Raw genomic sequence first — 18868 nt, 5'->3', positions numbered from 1 at the left:
CAGCACCTGGACATGTGCAGAAACACTAAATTGCCCTTTGCGCATGTGCAGAAGTGCCGAATTGCAACCCGCACGTGCACAGACGTGGCACTGCGGGTTGCGAACGTGCCTCCTGCATGGATCATGTTCGCAACCCGAGCGTCCACTGTACACCTAATAATGTGCTTTTGCACTGGCAAAGCAGTTCAAGCTGGGGCTTTTATGTTTCTCTTTAGTGCAAAGCCACAATCTGCAACACTGTATACCTGGGAAACAAATCCCATTCCCAGTAAGTAGTGTTGAATCCTAAATTGCAAGCGTGGTCGGTCTGTTTTAAAAATAAAGTGTTGAACAACAGATTGACAAAAGCAGGTCATAACCCTGAATTCTTGAAGTTTATTGTAATAATCCAATTTTGGTAACATTTGACTGCCTTATTCTACTTGGGTAATCTTTTGGACTTCCACAGATAAATTCCAAACACTGAGATGTAAAGTGAGCCCCTCTGGAAAATACCTCCCTCCCCTGCTTTCAAAATGGTATAAAGGTTGTGACTGTGAAAACAACTACACAAATAAGATATATAAAAATCAAAACATTGTATCGTACAGCAACATTCAATAGCGAATAAGATTATATACATAAATATTTATATAGTACATATATAGCAATGATCACTGTTTCCTGCACTGACCATTTATCAAACAAAAATGCATTTAACAATACTGGTAAGTGTGCTTTTCACGTTCCTTGCGATCTCCTTACACCCATCTGAGTTATAGTGGAAGACTTAAGAACTTCAGAGGAGATCTGGTAGATCAGACCAAAAACCCATCTAGTCTAGGATTCTGTTTATACAGAGGCCAACTAGATGCCTCCGGGAAGCCACAAGCAGGACCTGAGTGTGGTAGTCCTCTCCTGTTCATGTCTCCCAGACAAAATGCAAACAGAGATCCAGCTTGTCTTAGAAGGTCTTCAAAACAGAATTATAATTGCAGGATCAGGTTTCCGTCTGGCATAGGCATAATATTTTGCTCACAACAGGGATCCTACCAGAACCAGCCTCCCTCTAAAAAGTAAGTGTGCTACAGTGACAAAGATAAGATGCACTTGCTATGAGATTGTTGTCATCTTGCTAAGGGTTCCACTCATCCTCCAGAGGCCACCAGGAATACCTGACAAGAGCATAGAGACTTCATATAATGCTCACAATGGCAGCATCACTGCCAATTGGAGAAGCTTTGAAGGTCCCCTAGGGCAAGACACAATCTTATTGGTGTGGCTAGTTGTTGATTGTAATTGACAGTAGCTGCAACTTGCTGAGAGAGATGGGACAGTTATGCCCCACCAAAAGCAATGGCAGCCAGTTTTTGTAACAGGAAAATGAGATTGCTGAAAGTTATGATGGCCAAGAATTGACCATACATGTGCACCTTCAATACAGAGCACTTCTGTGATCAGCTGTCCATATAATTTATTGCTTGATAAGTAAAATACTTACAAAGGGTTGGTGCTCACAACTTGACCGTACTTGTTAACTTTATGAACAACCATTCAACACAATTGTCGCTTTTATTTTCTCTTCCCTTCTGTGTCTATGTACATGCATACACACTATACATACATATATACACACACTCAGTTTTGAGATGTTGATGGTCTTAGCTTTTGAACGACTCCCAAATATTCCAGCTTCTATCTTTAAATAGGGTGCAACATATTCCGTAATAAACCATACCCACAGACAATTTTACAAGGCACTAGGGTAACTTCTGAGCTACTACATTGTCTCCGTATTCTAGAAACTGTGGTTATCAAAACAACAATAGCAGTAACAGTCTGTTTCAAGGACTATATACACATTTTTTTATTCTATCCTGGTCCAGAAGAGTTTGGCACAGGCTTTAATGCATAAATAACAATCCCTTATTAAAGGGCACTTGAATATTCCATAGGATCCTCCTAGTGGCATTACTAGTAAAAGTCTTTGGAATTTTGCAGTTATTGACTAGAAGCAATGTCCCCTTCTATGTGTCAAAAGTCTTTTTCCCTCTTGTTTTGGATGATAGCATTCAACCATTTCCAACATGAAAGAAAAAACAAATATTTTCTATTTTTCTTCCAGATTAATGCTGCTTGGAACCTGGAGAGTTGTAAATCCAGTCCAGGACAATTAGTGTCATGCTTCCAATCATAAAGATCACACCAACAATCAGGAAAACCAGAGCCTGTAATTGAGAAGGAAAAAGAAAAGAAAATCCCATATTAGTGGGGGAAAGGCTTTATGATTTGGCAATACTGAACTGCGGTGCTGATTGCTTCCAGTCTACTTACCCCGATCTTCTGAGGGGACCTGAAAGGTTCTTTCTTGACAATCCGGAGATAAAAAGCAGCAGGAAGAATAAAGATCAGCATTGTGGCAGCAGAGGCACCTGAAGCAGAAGACACAAATGGTTAATGTTTAGACAGCAGCCTTAGAGGACCACCTCTCTCCATATGAACTGAACCGGACCCTGTGATCATCATCTGAGGTCCTTCTTCATGGGCCACCTCTATGAGAGGCCCAGTGGATGGCAACACAAGAACAAGTCTTTTCTGTGGTAGCTCCCTGGAATGCTCTCTTCAGGGAAGCTCACCTGGCGCCTTCATTACATATCTTTAGATGCTGACCAGAAAGGCAGAGGCCAGCAACAACTGCTTTAGATGTATAGTGCAGATGGGGCCTGAGTTTACTGGGAATTACTCACAGCTAATTGTTTACAAAACTGCAGCGTTAAACCATATATAATAGTTCAATCCTATGCCTCTCTATTAAGACGTAGGCATCATAAGTTCAATATGGTAGGTAAGGTAAACGACCCCTGGACGGTTAAGTCCAGTCAAAGGTGACTATGAGGTTGCAGCGCTCATCTTGCCTTTACCTTTAAGTTCAATATGACTCACCTCCAGGTAAGTGTGTATCGGAAGGCAAGCTTTAGTTCTAAAAGGCATGCCTGAACTGAAAGGTCTTATTTAAAAGGGCTGGTTTCCTGAAATCTGTCATATCAGACCTGGTAACTGATTTCAGAGCGTGGTGTTCACCCTCCAAAAAGGAGTGTTTTGTTGGTTGCCAACAGCCTGATTTTGGTGTGTGTGTTAGTTATGGGGTTGTAAAGAAGGCCACGTGGCACACATAGCTCTGTCTTTCAACTGAGGGGGATGGCCTAAGCACTGAGAAGGAACAACCTGGAGGTTGTCAGCATTTTCCCCACCCCCCAAATCCAGGGTTTGTGTAGCCTGAGGTAGCTGCCCCACTCTGCCCAATGGTATGGCCATCTTTGCTCCTACTGCACTGAATTCTACAGTACAGGTGTTTCGACAGACATGATTTGTTTCCCCTGGAGGCATAGTAAGATAAGTAAGGATTTTGTTCCAAAGCATACCTATGAATCCAAAGATGTCTCTAATGCTAGGGACAAAAATAACTAAGACGTTGTTGAAGGCGAGGATTGCTGCAGCAATCAAAAAGTGTCTTATCCAACTGAAAGGCCTTCCGGGAAACAAGAGTGCGGTAACCGAAGTACGAATCTGTTAAAGAAAAAAGAAAAGGAAATGTTAACCAGCATATTTTATCATCTTAAATTTAGAATTGATGCTGAAGCAAAAAGGAAAAAGAAAAAGGCATCCTGTCTTTCTCTTCATCTTTATAAGCATTCCCTTTTAGTGATGAAAATGTTTCTATTCCACCAGGCTTACGCAGGCAGTTAAGAGTACATCTCCCACAATGGTCTATCAATGTTTATTTTTAAGTTCTTTTTGCTTTTAACTTGTTTTTAACTTTTCACAATTTTATTGTTTGGTTTTATCTTTTCATATTGTGGTAAACCACTGTGATATTTATAATGCTACAGCAATATATAAATCTTTTTCATAAATAAAACAAACCAACAATGCTAATATAGTTTTATGACTAATGTGTGTACTTTGCAGCAGAATTCGAAATATTGATAAAAAGTATGTAAATGGGAGATAAATACTTTGAGGAAAAGATGTTTCTACTACTAGAAGAAAATAGCACACGTTTACTTTCTTATTTATTTATTTTTTAGTAAAAAAGAAATGCAACATGCAAAAGTCCTTTGAACCTCCCAGCTCAGTAATGGTTAAGTACATGGGGGATTTTTTCCTCATTCTCAAAATTATTGTAGGTTATAAAAAAAGCAGACACCTTTGCTTTCAGTGGGGGAAAAAACTGCATTGTAAGTACTCGTACACTCGATCATTCAATCTATAAATGACAGAGATATGTCAGTTTTGTTTGGCCCTGACCTTGCAAACTACCGAAACCTGAACAGCTTTCCTGCAGCTTTTGTACTTGCAGAGATAATAACTAGGTAAAAGGTCAAGGCAGCCCCACTTGGCAACTGCGGATAGGGTTACACTCCAAGTCCTTCGCATAGCTGAAGAAGCAAAAATCTCTAAGTGCAACAGGACAGCAAAAATGGCTAGCAGATCAGGGTCAATTCAGAGCCATGCTGGATTACCCAATTACCAGGAAAGCACCCAAAAATGTTTGTTTTTTTTAAAAAAAGAATTTGACACTTGATATTTCAAAAGTAGTCGTCATTGGAAAAATCAGAAGTTTGTTTGACTTCCTTGTCCTCTGCTACACATACTTCCCCCATTTTTCTCTCTCTTTATATTACTTATGCCACCTAAAAAAGGCCCTCAGAGAACAACAATGTGTCAGGACAAACTCATTTCACTTTCCCTGTTGTGTAGGGAAGCAGACATGCTTCGCTGAGGAACTTCTCCAGAATTTTGCAACCAGAAAGCATAGCGATAAGCTGCTATTTCAATTTCAGCATACATGTAAGTTTTGTGACATTTTGGAAGAACAAAACCGTATTTTATGATTTAGGCTTGTTTTTTATTTTGAATGACATGGGGGAAGGCACCATAATCTTTTCTGTGTCTGGGGACTCTAGAGGTCTTAATCTGATCCTGTTCATAAACATTCCCTCTAGTACCAATGCTTGGGAGCAAACTTATATAGCCAAAAATGCACCACCCAAGCGCAGGAGGAAGGCTTGAAGGAGTTAAGAAACTTTTAGGGGGGATTCTAAAAAAAAAAAAAAAAAAGGGGGGGGAGAATCCCACATACACCCAAAGCAGAATAGCCCAGTGAGAATCAAATGTGCTCTGTAGTTACAGAAAATCAGAATATCTAGTGGAGAAGGGAAAACCAAAGAAGAGAATGGGATGGCGTTTTGGAAGAGGTTTGAATGGGTGTCTGGAAGACTAAATCCCACACCACATCTTGTTACACTTTTCCACACTATCTGGAGCTTTTTTTGGAGTGATTCTGGCACTTCAGAATGACCTTCACAATGTAAGGCTTACAGAGGCATTATGCCATTTGGATCCATGGGGAAATATATTATTACTCTCTGAATTTGGGGGGGGGGAGGGTAGGGGGAGATTACATAGCTTATCTGAACCCTATGAGCATGAGACAAAACGAAGCCTTCAGCCTTGCAGTGCAATATTCCTTTAAGGACATTGTGTAACTGTAACTTGAGAAACTGAGGGGAGCTGATAGCTGTTGTAGTGTGCAAGCTGAGAGGCTCTAACACACGTTGTTGGGGATCTGTCAACAATTCAAGCTGACTTGAATGCGCCTCTGCTTTCATACTTAGTCACCTCCCTGGAGAAAGCTTATTACTTTGGGAACAGGAACAGCAACAAATACATAGCCCAAAGTCACCAACAGCTACAGCAAAAGTGGCACTGAGGCTTTTCCTTGCACCTCTGCCATTTCCCCTTAAATGCTTAAAAAGCGATAGGAACTGCTACTACCAGGCAGTTGAGGATGCCTCAAATTCTCTTATAAGCTCTGTCAAAAAGAGGTTTGTGTGGGTAAGTGTAAAGTGGCTAAATCCAAGTAACAAGGAAAAACAAACACAGGGTGCATTTCTTGTTGATGTAATTGGGGTCGTTTTTTGTGTATCTCTCTCTCTCTCTCTCTCTCTCCCTGTTTGTGAATAATTATTATCACTTGATTTTAGTGGCTTTGACAGATGGGTATTACTTTCATAACATGTTATGTTTATGGGGCAACAGGGATAAATCACAAGTCCAGACTAGAAAAAGGGTTGCCATATGTCTGGAATTTCTCAGAAAATAGTGTCAACAACTTTGAGTTTCATTTCCCTCTGAAAAACTCAACCAGGGTTGTGACTGGTCTGATCAAAAGATCCCCCATAACATGGAAAAGCAGTTACATGGCAACAGTTCAATATCCAGTCTGTAAAAGGTCCTCTGGTATGGGCTGCTCAAAGATCATTTAATAACAGCCTCTTGACTTACAGGGAAGAGGACTATGGGCACAGTCAGGGTCACAGCCACAAGTACAGCGAGGCGAACCATCAAAAGCAGGGTGTCAAAAGTGTACACTTTGGTGTAGGTGTGAAGAAGCTCATCTTCCACTTCGCCTGCAAAAAGGAAATGAAGAAAGTCAGCTTTCTCACGCAATCTCGTGTCCACTCAGGGCCATAGACATATATGGACACATGTGATTGCAATTTGAGAAGTTATAATTAACAGACCAGACAATTATTTAGCTTTGGAAGGCCCAGATCAGAAATAACACTTAACCATGTTAAACACTAGCAGTTGTTTTTGTTGCCTAACTTGCTCTAAAGCTGCAGGGCAAGCCAAGGGCCTATGTGTCGTACTGGAGGGGCAGGCTGACCCCGCTCCCTGGTGGCCCATGCCCACTCGTGATTCGCTGATTAGGCAAAAGTGGGTGGAGTCAGAGGCTTCCTTTGCTGCTTGGGAAACAGTCCCTGGGATTTCCAATGTCGGATCTCAGCGCGTGCGCAGGAACTCCGGCCCGCAATTGCGCCCATCTCAATTACTGAGAGAGTTTTGACTCACCATAGAAAGTCAGGTAGCCAAACAGAGCAGCAAGGAGGTACATGGCAAGCATCCCAGTGATGGAGACATTGGCAACGCTTTGCATACGTTTTCGTGATCGACTGAATGGGAAAATGAAAAAAATTAAATTAAAAATACATGTAATGAATGAAGAAGCCATTACTTTCTTGAAAAGACTAACCAGCTCAAGTATTTGTGTATACCGCAATTCCCTTTATAGCAATTTCTCTTATTGAAGGAGTGGGGAACTGTGGGACTCCATCTCCCATCAGCTCCAGCCAGCATGGCCAAAGGTCAGGATGATGGGAGTTGTAGTCCACACACCAACCACCACCACCAAATGTCTTAGTGACATGACTGGGGGAAACTGAGCCCCTGGCAGAATTAATTTGGTCCTTGGGCCAGGGGTTCTCCATCCCTGAACTAAAAGGTATAAAAATATAAAGATAATAGCAAAAGCAATAAATATACGAGGAAAATTAATAGGGGAAAATAAAATTCATTAGTAGGAAATCAATTAATATATTTTTAACTAAAATTAGAAAAGGAGGGGGGAAGGTTTCAACAATGAGCCTATTTTAAGTAGAGTATATTGATGAGAAGCAATCTTACTTTTTCAGTTCACTGTATATGGGTAGCACTTCAGGGTGGCACACGAACGCAAAGGCCAGGATTGGTATTGTATAGGCAGTCTAAAACAAAAAAACAAGGATCCCAGTTGCTGGTTAGTTTTTTTCACATCTCACTGGGCCAGTTTACTGAGCAAAGTGACTGGCTTTACACTGTAGCTGTTCCAGGTAAAGGTCTAGACAAGATGGAAGCCCTGAGTAGGGGGGCCGAATGAAGGAACGCTATGCAATGGCTTATCAAAAGGATATCTTGTGTATAAATTTGGGGAACCATAAACGCAGCAAAGAGATGGCATAGTCACTGGCCACCGCCATCCCCTGTGTACTGCTGACTCGAGGGTAGCCACCCTCTAGATGTTGCTGAACATCACATCTGCCTTAACCAGCGGTCCCAATCAGTATTTATTAAAAGGAGACAAATAATCTCAATCTAGATAGACACCCAGGGCGTCTTTGGTCATCAAGAGGAGCCCAGTAAATGCTTCAGACTGGCATAATATCTGGGGCAATCTGCAACTCCCAGAATGACTCTGTGCAATAAAATTCTGAGCTTCCTGTCAGTCAAGGGACAATGTCAGGCAGGAAGTTCTACGGGAAGCAAAATCGTAATAGAGCCTTAGGTAAAGGGACCACTGACCGTTAGGCCCAGTCGTGGATGACTCTGGGGTTGCGGCGCTCATCTCGCTTTACTGGCCAATGGAGCCGGCATACAGCTTCCAGCGTACAGACTAAACCATTTCTGGCGAACCAGAGCAGTGCACGGAAATGCCGTTTACCTTCCCGCCAGAGCGGTACCTATTTATCTACTTGCACTTTGATGTGCTTTTGAAATGCTAGCTTGGCAGGAGCTGGGACCGAGCAACGGGAGCTCACCCTGTCATGGGGATTCGAACCACCGACCTTCTGATCATCAAGCCCAAGGCTCTGTGGTTTAGACCACAGCACCACCTGTGTCCCATAGAACCTTACCCGTGAGTTAAACACAAAATATTTGGGGGTACACTTCTCATCGTCCTCTCCATGGGCTTCATATTCTACTCCACTCTGGTGCATCTTGTCTTTGGCTTCTTCAAAACTGGAATACTGCCTGTAGGTGCTGTCCAACATAAAGTTTACTTCGGAATTGGCAGAATCGTTGGGTAGCATCACGACATGCAATGGAGCTGTGGTGCTGTTGTAGGACCAATTGCCAGCACCGCTGCCCAAGACTGGGAGAGGGCACGGTATTTGGGATTTCTTGTAGATGACCTAAAGTTAAAATTACAAATATATATATATCAAGAGACTGAATATGACAAATAATAAGTTAAAACATTGAATGCCTTTACAAGACATTGTTATTGTTCTCTAACAAAGTTTTATCTAATTAGGTGATGTTTCTGTTTTCCTGTTTGTGCTGTCTGTGATTGATTCCCTGCAGTCACTAAAGTGGGATCAATCCATGGCACAACAGAACTGTCAGGAGGGATTGGGAAAAGAAACCACAGAGCTCGGGTCCCAGAGAAGCATTCCAAAGGTCTTCTCTGCACACTAAAAAGCATAGAGCATTCTGAAGGGCCACTCTAGTCCCCACACTCTGTGCCATGTGCACCAAAATCCCCAGGGGATATTTTTTTGTTCTCCAGCAGCAGCAACAAAAAATTATGGGGAGCTTTAAGGATTTCATTTGGGGGCAGGGCTTGCAGGTCGACAGCCTTGATTCTGTAGCAAAGCTTATTCATCTTGTTCATGGGCATTTTGCATATATTACAGTGCCCCGGTGTCCTTTTGGACAGCAGGTGGCTACAATATTTATCCTGCTTACTCCACAGAAACTCAACTGAGATTGAGATGAAAACATTCTGAAGCATGCAGCTGTCAAATTTTCACAAGAAAGCGTTTTTTTTTTGGTTGATGTTTCCTAAAGGGGTGTGCATCATAAAGATGTGTGTGCGTGTGTGTATGATGATGAAAGCAGACAGGTAAATGGAAGAGGAAATTGATTTGAATTTGAATGGTTCCTATGCTTATTTGGTCTACTGCCTGAGATGTCTTAGCAGGTCTGCTTTGCAGCTTGGAAGCATGGTTAATCCCAGGAGCTGCTTGCCGAGCGAGGCAGAGCTGCAGCGATAGCATTCCAGCATCATCATCACTGCCATTCACAAGGGGTGAGGTCACTGCAGTATGGCACACTGGCTCCAGTCCAGTGCTGACACCAGTGTGCTATGCAGCGCTTAACTTGCTATCACCTCGACCCTTACCCTCACCCCAAGTAAGCTACAACTAACTACACTGCTGAGGTGAGACTACTGTTGCAGCTCTGCCTTTCGTGGTTGAGTTACCCTGCTCTGCTTCTTCTCTAAACTCATTCGCAACATGGCCAGGCCACGCCGCGATCTTGTCTCGTTTTTATCACTCTGGGCTACTCAGCACACTTCCTAAACCACAGGCTCAAACTTCTGTTGCAACAGTTATGGTGTAGACTCAGTCTTGTATTTTTGTTCTGAGGTCCCAGATCTCCTGCCTCTTCCCCTTCTTTTAAACTTTGTGTGTGTGTGAAAAACTTTGTTTACAGGTGAGACCCCAGTTTTCTTCAATTTGCTCAGAATCCTAAAGTTGCATCTATACATTTCAATCAGCAAGTGTAACAAATTTGCACCAGTTTGCTCCTGTGCCCTGAATGTGATATGTCTCTAACAGCACCCCTGGCCACAGTCCACACTATATAAGCACACTGTTACCACTTACACATATATTACACATACACACATTGTTCTGCAAATGTTGCTACACCATTTCCTATAATTACTTACCACACTTACGAAGAATACCATGCAGGTAAGTGAAAATCCACTTGTATAACCGAGATACCCTACAAAAACAACAAAGTGAATGCACAGTTAAACCACAGGTGAAATTAGACGACCAACTCTAAGAGTTTGATAGAGGTAAGTCATTATAGATGTATTTTAATAAGGTAGTTGATTGGTTTACCTAAATTCTTCAGAAGTGAAAGCGGAAGAATCACACCAATGCTCACAAATATCACAAGGTAGTTCCCGTTTAGATACCATTCCCTAGAATGAGAAGACAGAATAGCCATGTAACAATCAAATCTGTTGAGGTTATAAGGAGACTTCGCTGAATTAAAGAAATGTAACCGAGCCCATACCCAGAATTCTCTTGAAGCCCCAGAAATGCTCGGAGTACTTCTGGAAGTTCGTACTTAATAATGAAGAGGTAGCTAGACATTGCTGAAACGAGAAAGGATGAACAGAGTATGATGACAAGGTCTGAAAAAGGGTATCCAAAACATTCAGATCATTAAATTTTCAATTAAACAGAAATGCTGTTAATGTCACCTTACATTGGGAAATCATTCATTCAGAAAAATATGAGTTTTAAACTCTGGAACATCCTCCCTTGCTTCTGAACTCTCTCATCATCATTGTAATAGTGGTGCTGGGATTACCCACCTGTTTCAACGGCCCTTACATTCCTATATGTGACAGCCAGAAGCCCAAATGCTTTCTTACCCTTTGATCAGAACAGTTACAGCTCATTTTGAGGTTCTTCTTCTCTGTCATTAAGGATGCTTTCATATGGCTTGGTTCAGACCTAACAATCAATCACAGCCTGCATAGGCTGTTACATTCCTCTCTTCCATGCTTGGGCAAAAGGAGGAGTCTGAAAACTTCTTCATTTGCTTTTGAATAAACCGAACCTTCCCATTGCACTCAAAAACAGGGCACTGTATTTCATTCTAAATTATTGCTTTGTTAGGATAAAACCACAGTGCCTTGTTTCTTAATACTGAAGCATCCACAACTACTTTGAACTCAGCTCTTCCAAAGGATATTGTCGGTTGGCTCTGACAGCGGCAGAGTAGAGGCTAGCTCCACCCAGGGCAGCCATGTGGGGGACCCCCACAAGGGGACAGGGCACAAAAGGAGCCCGCTGCACCCCCGGGTCAAGCCTGACTTGGGAGTAGAGCTGCCGGTGGCAGCATGCCGCAGCACAAATGAGAAGAATAAACAGCAGTGTTGTGGCGACTCTCCTTTCTCTGCTGTGGCTGGTGGTGTTGGACTGATTCAGGCTCCGATGAGGGATTCCGTTGTGGGGGTGCCTGGTGCCGCCTCAAAAAATGTGCCTGCCCCCCCACTATGCCACCAGGCTTTGATTCCCTGAGAAAAATGAAGTACATTTTGTCCTGTTACAGTGATACCTCCAGAATTCGTTCTGGAGGTCTGTTCTCAACCTGAAACTGTTCTTAACCTGAGGTACCACTTTAGCTAATGGGGCCTCCCGCTGCCGCAGCACCGCCATTGTGTGATTTCTGTTCTCATCCTGAAGCAAAGTTCTTAACCCGAGGTAATATTTCTGGGTTAGCGGAGTCTGTAACCTCAGGTGTCTGTAACCTGAAGCATCTGTAACCTGAGGTACCACTATACAATGATAAGCTAGCAACGCACAGCACATAAAGTACTTCCCATTATATTTTGGGTTCCTCTAATTTCATTTCACTGCTCTGCTTATGCTTTAAGATTATACAGGATTAAATAGGTTAGAACCAGGCCCAAGGCAAGAGTCACATCCACTTTGGCCTTGGGCTCCATCGCCACTGGCATTTGGAAAGTTCACTATGAAGAAATGAGGCCCTTTGGAGAAAAAAGGTTCCCCAGCCCGATGTAAGCTGTAAAGGATCAAAATTAGGAAGCATACAACCTTGGCTGCCAAATATAACAGAGGAAAGGGTCCTACATTGTATATTGTATTTAGGCTTTTAAGTAGATCATGAATGCCATGCATTGGCCTCTCTCTATGGGACATTAACATGACTCTAAAAATAGCTTTCAGTATCAGAAATATCATTGTATGGTAATTACTGTATTGGGCACCATAATTAAGAGTTTATTTCTATGGTGCAGCACTAAGGGCTGCTGTGGCACCAACAGCAGACACCCCCCCTCCCCATTTCTTTATTATAAGAGAATTGCTGTCATTTTAAACCCTCTCATTAAAAAGACATTTCCCACTCACCTCCAATATTCTGCATCGTGAGAGAAACAAAAGCACTCATTTTTCCAGGCCATCCAAATGCCTTTTCGCCTAATTTTTCGTATATTAGTGAACCTAGGAGCAACAGGAAAGAAAATATTTTACTTCAAATATCTTTTGATTGATTGAGTTTTGCACAACCCTCTGAAGGAAGCAAATTCAGAGGGTAACCATGCATAATAATGGGGCGAAGGTGCAGTCACCCGAAAGCTATTTCCATGTCTATTGTCTAAGTATGTGATTGTTTCTCTCTCCCCCCCCCCCCGAAATCAATGGAAATTAAGGCTGCTTAATTCTAGTTTGTGCCTATAATGGCCACTTACTCCTTTCCTGGGTGGGCAGGAATTGTGGCCCCTCACATTCAGCCACAGCCCTTGGCTGGCCATTTGGGAATTTTCCTGGCTGTCTGGGCCAAAGGGCGGGACTGCCCTCCAAAAAATGAAAATCAAATGGGCCAATCAGAGGCCCCACTGGTGGGCCATGCCTCACTGACTGATCAGGTATTGGCTGCTTCCATGTCCAGTCAGGCAGTGAGGCATAGAAGCTGGCTGCCATAATATGATCTTGCGATAACACTGTCATTGCATGTCTTGTTACGCTGCCGTTTCTACGGGGATATACGCTCGGCATTTATCACTCCTGTTATACAAAAATCTCCAAATGGGTCTGAACCTCAATGTCTAAAACTACTGGTAGAGGACAAGGATCTAGACATCATGCTAAGGGTGGCCAAATTCTGTGCGACTGCCATAAAACTTAGGGAGCAAACTGTATTACCAAAATGATAAAGGTTTTAAATGATAATATTTTAGTGATCAAGATTTAATATATATTTTTAACTGCCACTATATCTGAATTGTCTCTGTTATACCCAACTGCAATTCAATATATTCCTGTTGTGTTTTATGATTTTCCTGATATCGTAAGTGAGCTGGAACTGGTCTGTGACCGTAATAATAAAATTCATTCATTCAACAGTCAAAACAAAATAAAAAAATTCCTTCCAGTAGCACCTTAAAGACCAACTGAGTTAGTTCTAGGTATGAGCTTTCGTGTGCATGCACTAACTCAGTTGGTCTTTAAGGTGCTACTGGAAGGAATTTTTTTATTTTGTTTTGACCATGGCAGACCAACACGGCTACCTATCTGTCATTCAACAGTGTCATTGTTCCTGAGGAGATCTGGGTCATTGTTCTTTGCTATTTCTGTCTTTAGTGTGCCAAACAGTGCACAAGTTAAACTTGAATTTTTGCCTGCCTGCCTGGGATGTGGTCTCCTCAAATGACTCGCCTGCCACCTAGATCATAAAGGGCATACCTCCTTCCTTGGATGTCTTCAGCAACAGGTGAACCGAATAGAGAGACATTATGGCTACACTGAGCAGCAGGATTCTGTAAGGAAGAACAGAAGTTATAAATCCATGAGCAAGGATTAAATGAACCACACAGATAAGTTATCCATTCCTTTGTAGAGACATCAATTCAGGTGTGGCATTTTAAGTTCAGTAAAGGGGAAAGAACTTTCATTTTTAAGGACATTGACTATAAGGTTCAAAGGCCTATAAAGACAACATTCCTCAGTGTATTCTAAGAGTTTTTTATATATCTTATCTAGTCTAAATCCAACACAGTATAAAACATGCTTAAAACTATGGCATATTAAATGCTAAAATACATTTAACATAGCATGCAGTTTGACCCACAGATTGCCAAATAGAGCAAGTATATTTTTAAAAGCTTTATATTTTGTGTCTTTTACCAGTGCAACAATGTGCTTCCCTCAGGTCTCTACTTTTTTGAAGAACACCAAAAGTGTTCCTTCTTTTCTTCTTAAGTAATGCAAGACAATGATCTAAACTTTTCATTCAGCCTTTCTCCAAATTGGAAAGCTCCACAACACAGGTTTTAAGGAATAAAATCATTTGCTGATCTGGAAAGCTTTGTAAGAAGATGTCTCCCAGACAGCAGCATCTGCTGTTGCCTGTCAAAACATATGCTATATGGATAGTGTATGTCAGCTACATGCCATCACAGTTAGCATTTGGCACGGTCAGATGTTAGGGGGCAGCGTGTCTATAGACATATTTCTATTCACAGAGTTTCAGATTTAGTGCCATATGGACAGAGAGCATTCTCTTCCAGTCTCCACAGTAGGGGTAGTATCACTTCGATTCCACAAATACAAATTAGGTGAGTTATTTATTCCTATGGCATATTTGTCCCAGTTGGAATTGCAACGTTGCTGCTATGTCATGGAACACACACAGAGAGATGGACCCCCCCCCCCCAATATAAATTAATATAGCCAAGTTATAGGCAGGATAGTTGACCAATAATAAATGCATTAGATAGATTTTTGGATTAAGTATCTAAGGCACGTATCAAAGTGTGATATGGGATCCTGAGTGAGGGAGACACAGTCTTGAATATGACCACAGCATTGGTAACAGTACTGGATTGTGCTACAGCCCGTGTGCCCTTCCAGACTCCCCCCCCCCCGTTTTTTGACAGCTGTATTCTGCAACGTGTCATTGACCCACTAATAGTGTATTAGTGGTGGATGTGATTTGTGGTTCTGCAATGCTTCCCCAATGTTCTTGCATTATTGCAACAAAATTAGGTCTAAAAAAAGGTAAAGGTAAAGGACCCCTGGATGGTTAAGTCCAGTCAAAGACGACTATGGGGTTGTGGCACTCATCTCGCTTTCAGGCAGAGGGAGCCGGCGTTTGTCCATAGACAGCTTTCCAGGTCATGTGGCCAGCATGACTAAACCGCTTCTGGTGCAACTGTGATGGAAACCAGAGCGTATGGAAACGACATTTACCTTCCCGCCGCAAGGGTACCTATTTATCTACTTGCACTGGCGTGCTTTCAAACTGCTAGGTTGGCAGAAGCTGGGACCGAGCAACAGGAGCTCACCCAACTTTGCGGATTTGAACCGCCGACCTTCTGATTGGCAAGCCCAAGAGGCTCAGTGGTTTAGACCACAGCGCCACCCGTGTCCCTGATCCACTAATAGTGCATTAGTGGTGGATGTATTTGTTGTTCTGCAATGCTTCCCCAATGTCCTTGCATTATTGCAACAAAAGTAGGTCTACTCTGAACATGACTAAGTCTAGACCCAACCCATTACACACACACACACACACACACACATACACACAGAGTTTCTTATTTCGGGATATCATAGCTCCAACTAAGACTCTCCCATCCCTCCCCAAACTACATTGTGGATACCTACACAAAAAGTATGATTCCAGTGTTGGCCATGGCATAGGACAACCCCAAGATTCCACTGCCCATGATAGCATTGCTCAGGTTAAATGATGACATACCAAATGAAATATCTCCTGGATTCTGTTGGAATAGAACAAGGAAAATGCGCCATTAGTTATGTTGTGCATCTGCAAGGACACCGCTGCAACTCAACTGTGACTAAGGGACTTACATATTCATCTGAATAATTTTCCAGTTTCTTTTTGCCCAGAAAGCCGTTGGTAAGGAACTTCTGACTTTCGGCATCATCACCAACAAAGTGACTAAAAACAAAACAAAGAAACGAAGAAATAAGCAAGGAAAGAAGAAATAAATGTCTTTGCACTTTAAAATTCAGGCTGCGGTTTTACACCGGTATTGCTTTATTTAATAAATGTATACCCCACTTTTTGAGAAAGCTTCTCCGCAAAGCATCTTCCAATAATATTTAGAAATCTCAACGATATTACAATGACTGCAGTGCAGAACTGGCACTTGTACGAGTGCCCCAAGATACTCATTTTTCCCTTGTATGAAATCATTCTTTCATTATGGCTGTGCCTACAACTTTGGAACTCCTTGCCAATTGACATCAGACAGGTGCCTTCACCGCACTATTTCTGGCACCTGCTAGAAGCAGTTTTGTTTAGGAAAGCCTATCTTGACATGTAAAATTCCGACAAAAATGTAGACGGATGCCTTGCTTAACTCATTAAATGCAACTATACTAAGCAGAACAGTGTACATTATCATTAAATTTTGTGATGTGTGACCCACTTAGAACTGTTTGTTCCTCAAGTAACGACCGAGTGGGTGGGCTTGCCTTTTTTATCTTCTCATTCTGGCAATTAATTGTACCTGCTAATAGTGGCCTTTTCTGGATCTCCCATATCGGTATAGGTGTCTTCAGTGCTGTCGCCGCTGTTGCTCTCCTCGTCAAGGTCTGTGTTGACTTTTCGCAGTTCCATGCGATCCATTTGAGCTGTCAGCGATTTCGAGTACACACACACAACCCCGAGGCGTCTTCAGTGTCAACAGAACTGTACCTTCTGCTTTAAAGCTTCCACCTTCGCAATATGTTGACTCTCAGAACACTCCGTTCTATAAACAGAAAACCAAAGACTTCATTAAAAATTTCTTCAAATTAGGTAAAATGTGTGGGAGCATCACTCGGGTTTATCTTCATTTTGTTTTTTTTAAGACTACATTTCCCCTCTGGGAAAATTCTGAGTAAATTAAAATTCTATCCAGAGTTTATTTTCAAAACGACGTAGGGAAGAATTATATCTCAATAATCAAGGTGCTTTCTTCAGCATTATTATTATCATTAATATGTCACGTTTGTTTATTTATTTAAGCCAGCCTTTCTTCTAAAAACTGGGTCAAGGAAGCTCACAAAAAATAAGAACTCATGTGAGCAAAAAAGAGGAAATAATATGAATGATAAGTCACACAAGTCATCATCCATCTGAAAGAGATGCAGTATAGCTGCCCTGATGTAGCGACTGACGTAGTCAGAAAAGATCAAACATTATTTTTGCCTGCACAGGTCGTTCCTTTCATTGATGTGAATGGGGAACCCACATGCCCAGCAGCGCCATGTGTATTTCAGAATTCATGTGAAGCCCTGTATTAAATAGGATTGTAGCACTTGACTGAAAGACATCATCATCATTTACATTCCCACCTTTCCTCAAATGAGCTCAAGGTGGCACACCTGATTCCCTTCCTCCCCATTTTACCAACACCACAATTGCAATAAAACTGCTATACCAAAACCACCCACAAATTCATCAACTCAAGATGTCTGCACAAAACTTTCCATCATCTATTTGACGAAATAATATATTCTTATCTGCATCTGTTTCTTTTTTAATATCTATATCTTTCTCTATCTATTACAGGCATGGTCATTTTGATTAGCATTTGTAATTAATTGACATTGCTAGCAGTTTACATCCCTGATCCAAATGCACAGATACAAGCTAAACTCTAATTCCTATAGAATATTTGAACGGCACATTTTTCAATGGATTAAGAAATATTCAATTACTTACAATCATGGTTATTGCTGAGAATAACCAGAGGCAAGGAAACAAAATCACATAGTTGTTCGCCAAGAAACTATCAACACTTCAACTCTATATCTGCCAGTATAACACATTAATATAGTGTTCCAGAAAAATTAAGTCCCATAAACTTGAAAGCCCCCCCATATATTTTAGCATTCAAAATGGCATTCAAAATGTTGCAGAACTGAATGTTATGAGAAATCTCAGCAACACAAGCAGTTATAATTTATTTAGCCCCAAGATTAATAAGAATTTCATATTTTTTCAACAAGGAATATTAGTCACTCGACAACGAGAAAACTGTCACCGTTTTGTTGAGTGTAAACATACCGTTCCCAACAAACGTCCTGTCATATATTTATTTATAGCATGAAAACATTGAAGAGTTGATGTGCAGAGAACATAAGCATATTTTCCAGTACCCACCCAGTGGCTTGAAGTTAAAGACTTCAGATTGAAAAGCAGATAGCAAAGCCTGTTATTTAAAATATGCACTATCATTTTTAAAGAAAACAATAAGGAAAGAACAGCATGCTGTTTGATAATAGTTTCCTACCAGAGACAGGCAAACTGCATATGGCTTTCTGTCTGATCACTCCAGTCCCCGTGTGAGAGTGATCACCTAATCTGGCATTAGGTCAGAGAAAACTAGGCTAACATTTCAGAGGATTGATTGCTGAGATCCAAGGAACTCCAGTTAGAGCAACACAAAATTATGTTGTCTTTGCCATGTTATTTTGTCCTCTGGCAAGCTATTTTGTCCTCTGGCCAGCAGAATGACATTGCATTATGACCCAATGCATATTCAAAATGTGTATCTGAACTTAAAAGGACAGTAGCATATTTGAAAGTAAAATGTCACCTGAAAGAAAGTTTAAAATCACATAAAGAAAAACTAGCCAAAAAGTTCCCAAATCCAAGTAACCACAAAAATTATTAATCTTCCAGAGGAAAAATAGCTAAATTCTTTTTTACTGAC

At 41.5% G+C, this 18868-nt stretch overlaps 1 protein-coding gene across 4 annotated transcripts in view; it reads right to left on the bottom strand.

Annotated features, from left to right (window-relative positions):
* Window positions 1–355: 355 nt before the first annotated feature.
* The window catches only part of SLC38A4 (solute carrier family 38 member 4), a 34331-nt gene continuing 15818 nt past the window's right edge, over window positions 356–18868 (bottom strand). For 3 of the 4 annotated variants that reach the window (XM_081877996.1, XM_081877997.1, XM_081877995.1), the window contains exons 2-16: window positions 16676–16918; window positions 16011–16101; window positions 15804–15919; window positions 13881–13954; window positions 12546–12638; window positions 10678–10759; window positions 10500–10582; window positions 10319–10377; window positions 8496–8774; window positions 7510–7589; window positions 6898–6998; window positions 6328–6452; window positions 3402–3546; window positions 2314–2411; window positions 356–2207 (exon numbers count right to left, since the gene is read on the bottom strand). In XM_081877996.1, the coding sequence (XP_081734122.1) occupies window positions 2106–2207; window positions 2314–2411; window positions 3402–3546; window positions 6328–6452; window positions 6898–6998; window positions 7510–7589; window positions 8496–8774; window positions 10319–10377; window positions 10500–10582; window positions 10678–10759; window positions 12546–12638; window positions 13881–13954; window positions 15804–15919; window positions 16011–16101; window positions 16676–16794 (1647 nt within the window). In that variant the 5' untranslated portion in view covers window positions 16795–16918 and the 3' untranslated portion in view covers window positions 356–2105. Of the gene's footprint in view, window positions 2208–2313; window positions 2412–3401; window positions 3547–6327; window positions 6453–6897; window positions 6999–7509; window positions 7590–8495; window positions 8775–10318; window positions 10378–10499; window positions 10583–10677; window positions 10760–12545; window positions 12639–13880; window positions 13955–15803; window positions 15920–16010; window positions 16102–16675; window positions 16919–18445; window positions 18604–18868 lie in introns of those variants that run through there. The other variant, XM_081877994.1, reaches the window with a different exon arrangement.

Source organism: Podarcis erhardii (genome assembly GCF_964252035.2).
Source record: "Podarcis erhardii genome assembly, chromosome: 10".
NCBI classification, from domain to species: Eukaryota; Metazoa; Chordata; class Lepidosauria; order Squamata; family Lacertidae; genus Podarcis; species Podarcis erhardii.
The sequence above is the reverse complement of the archived record's forward strand: the minus strand, read 5'-3'. Positions and strand labels throughout refer to the sequence as shown.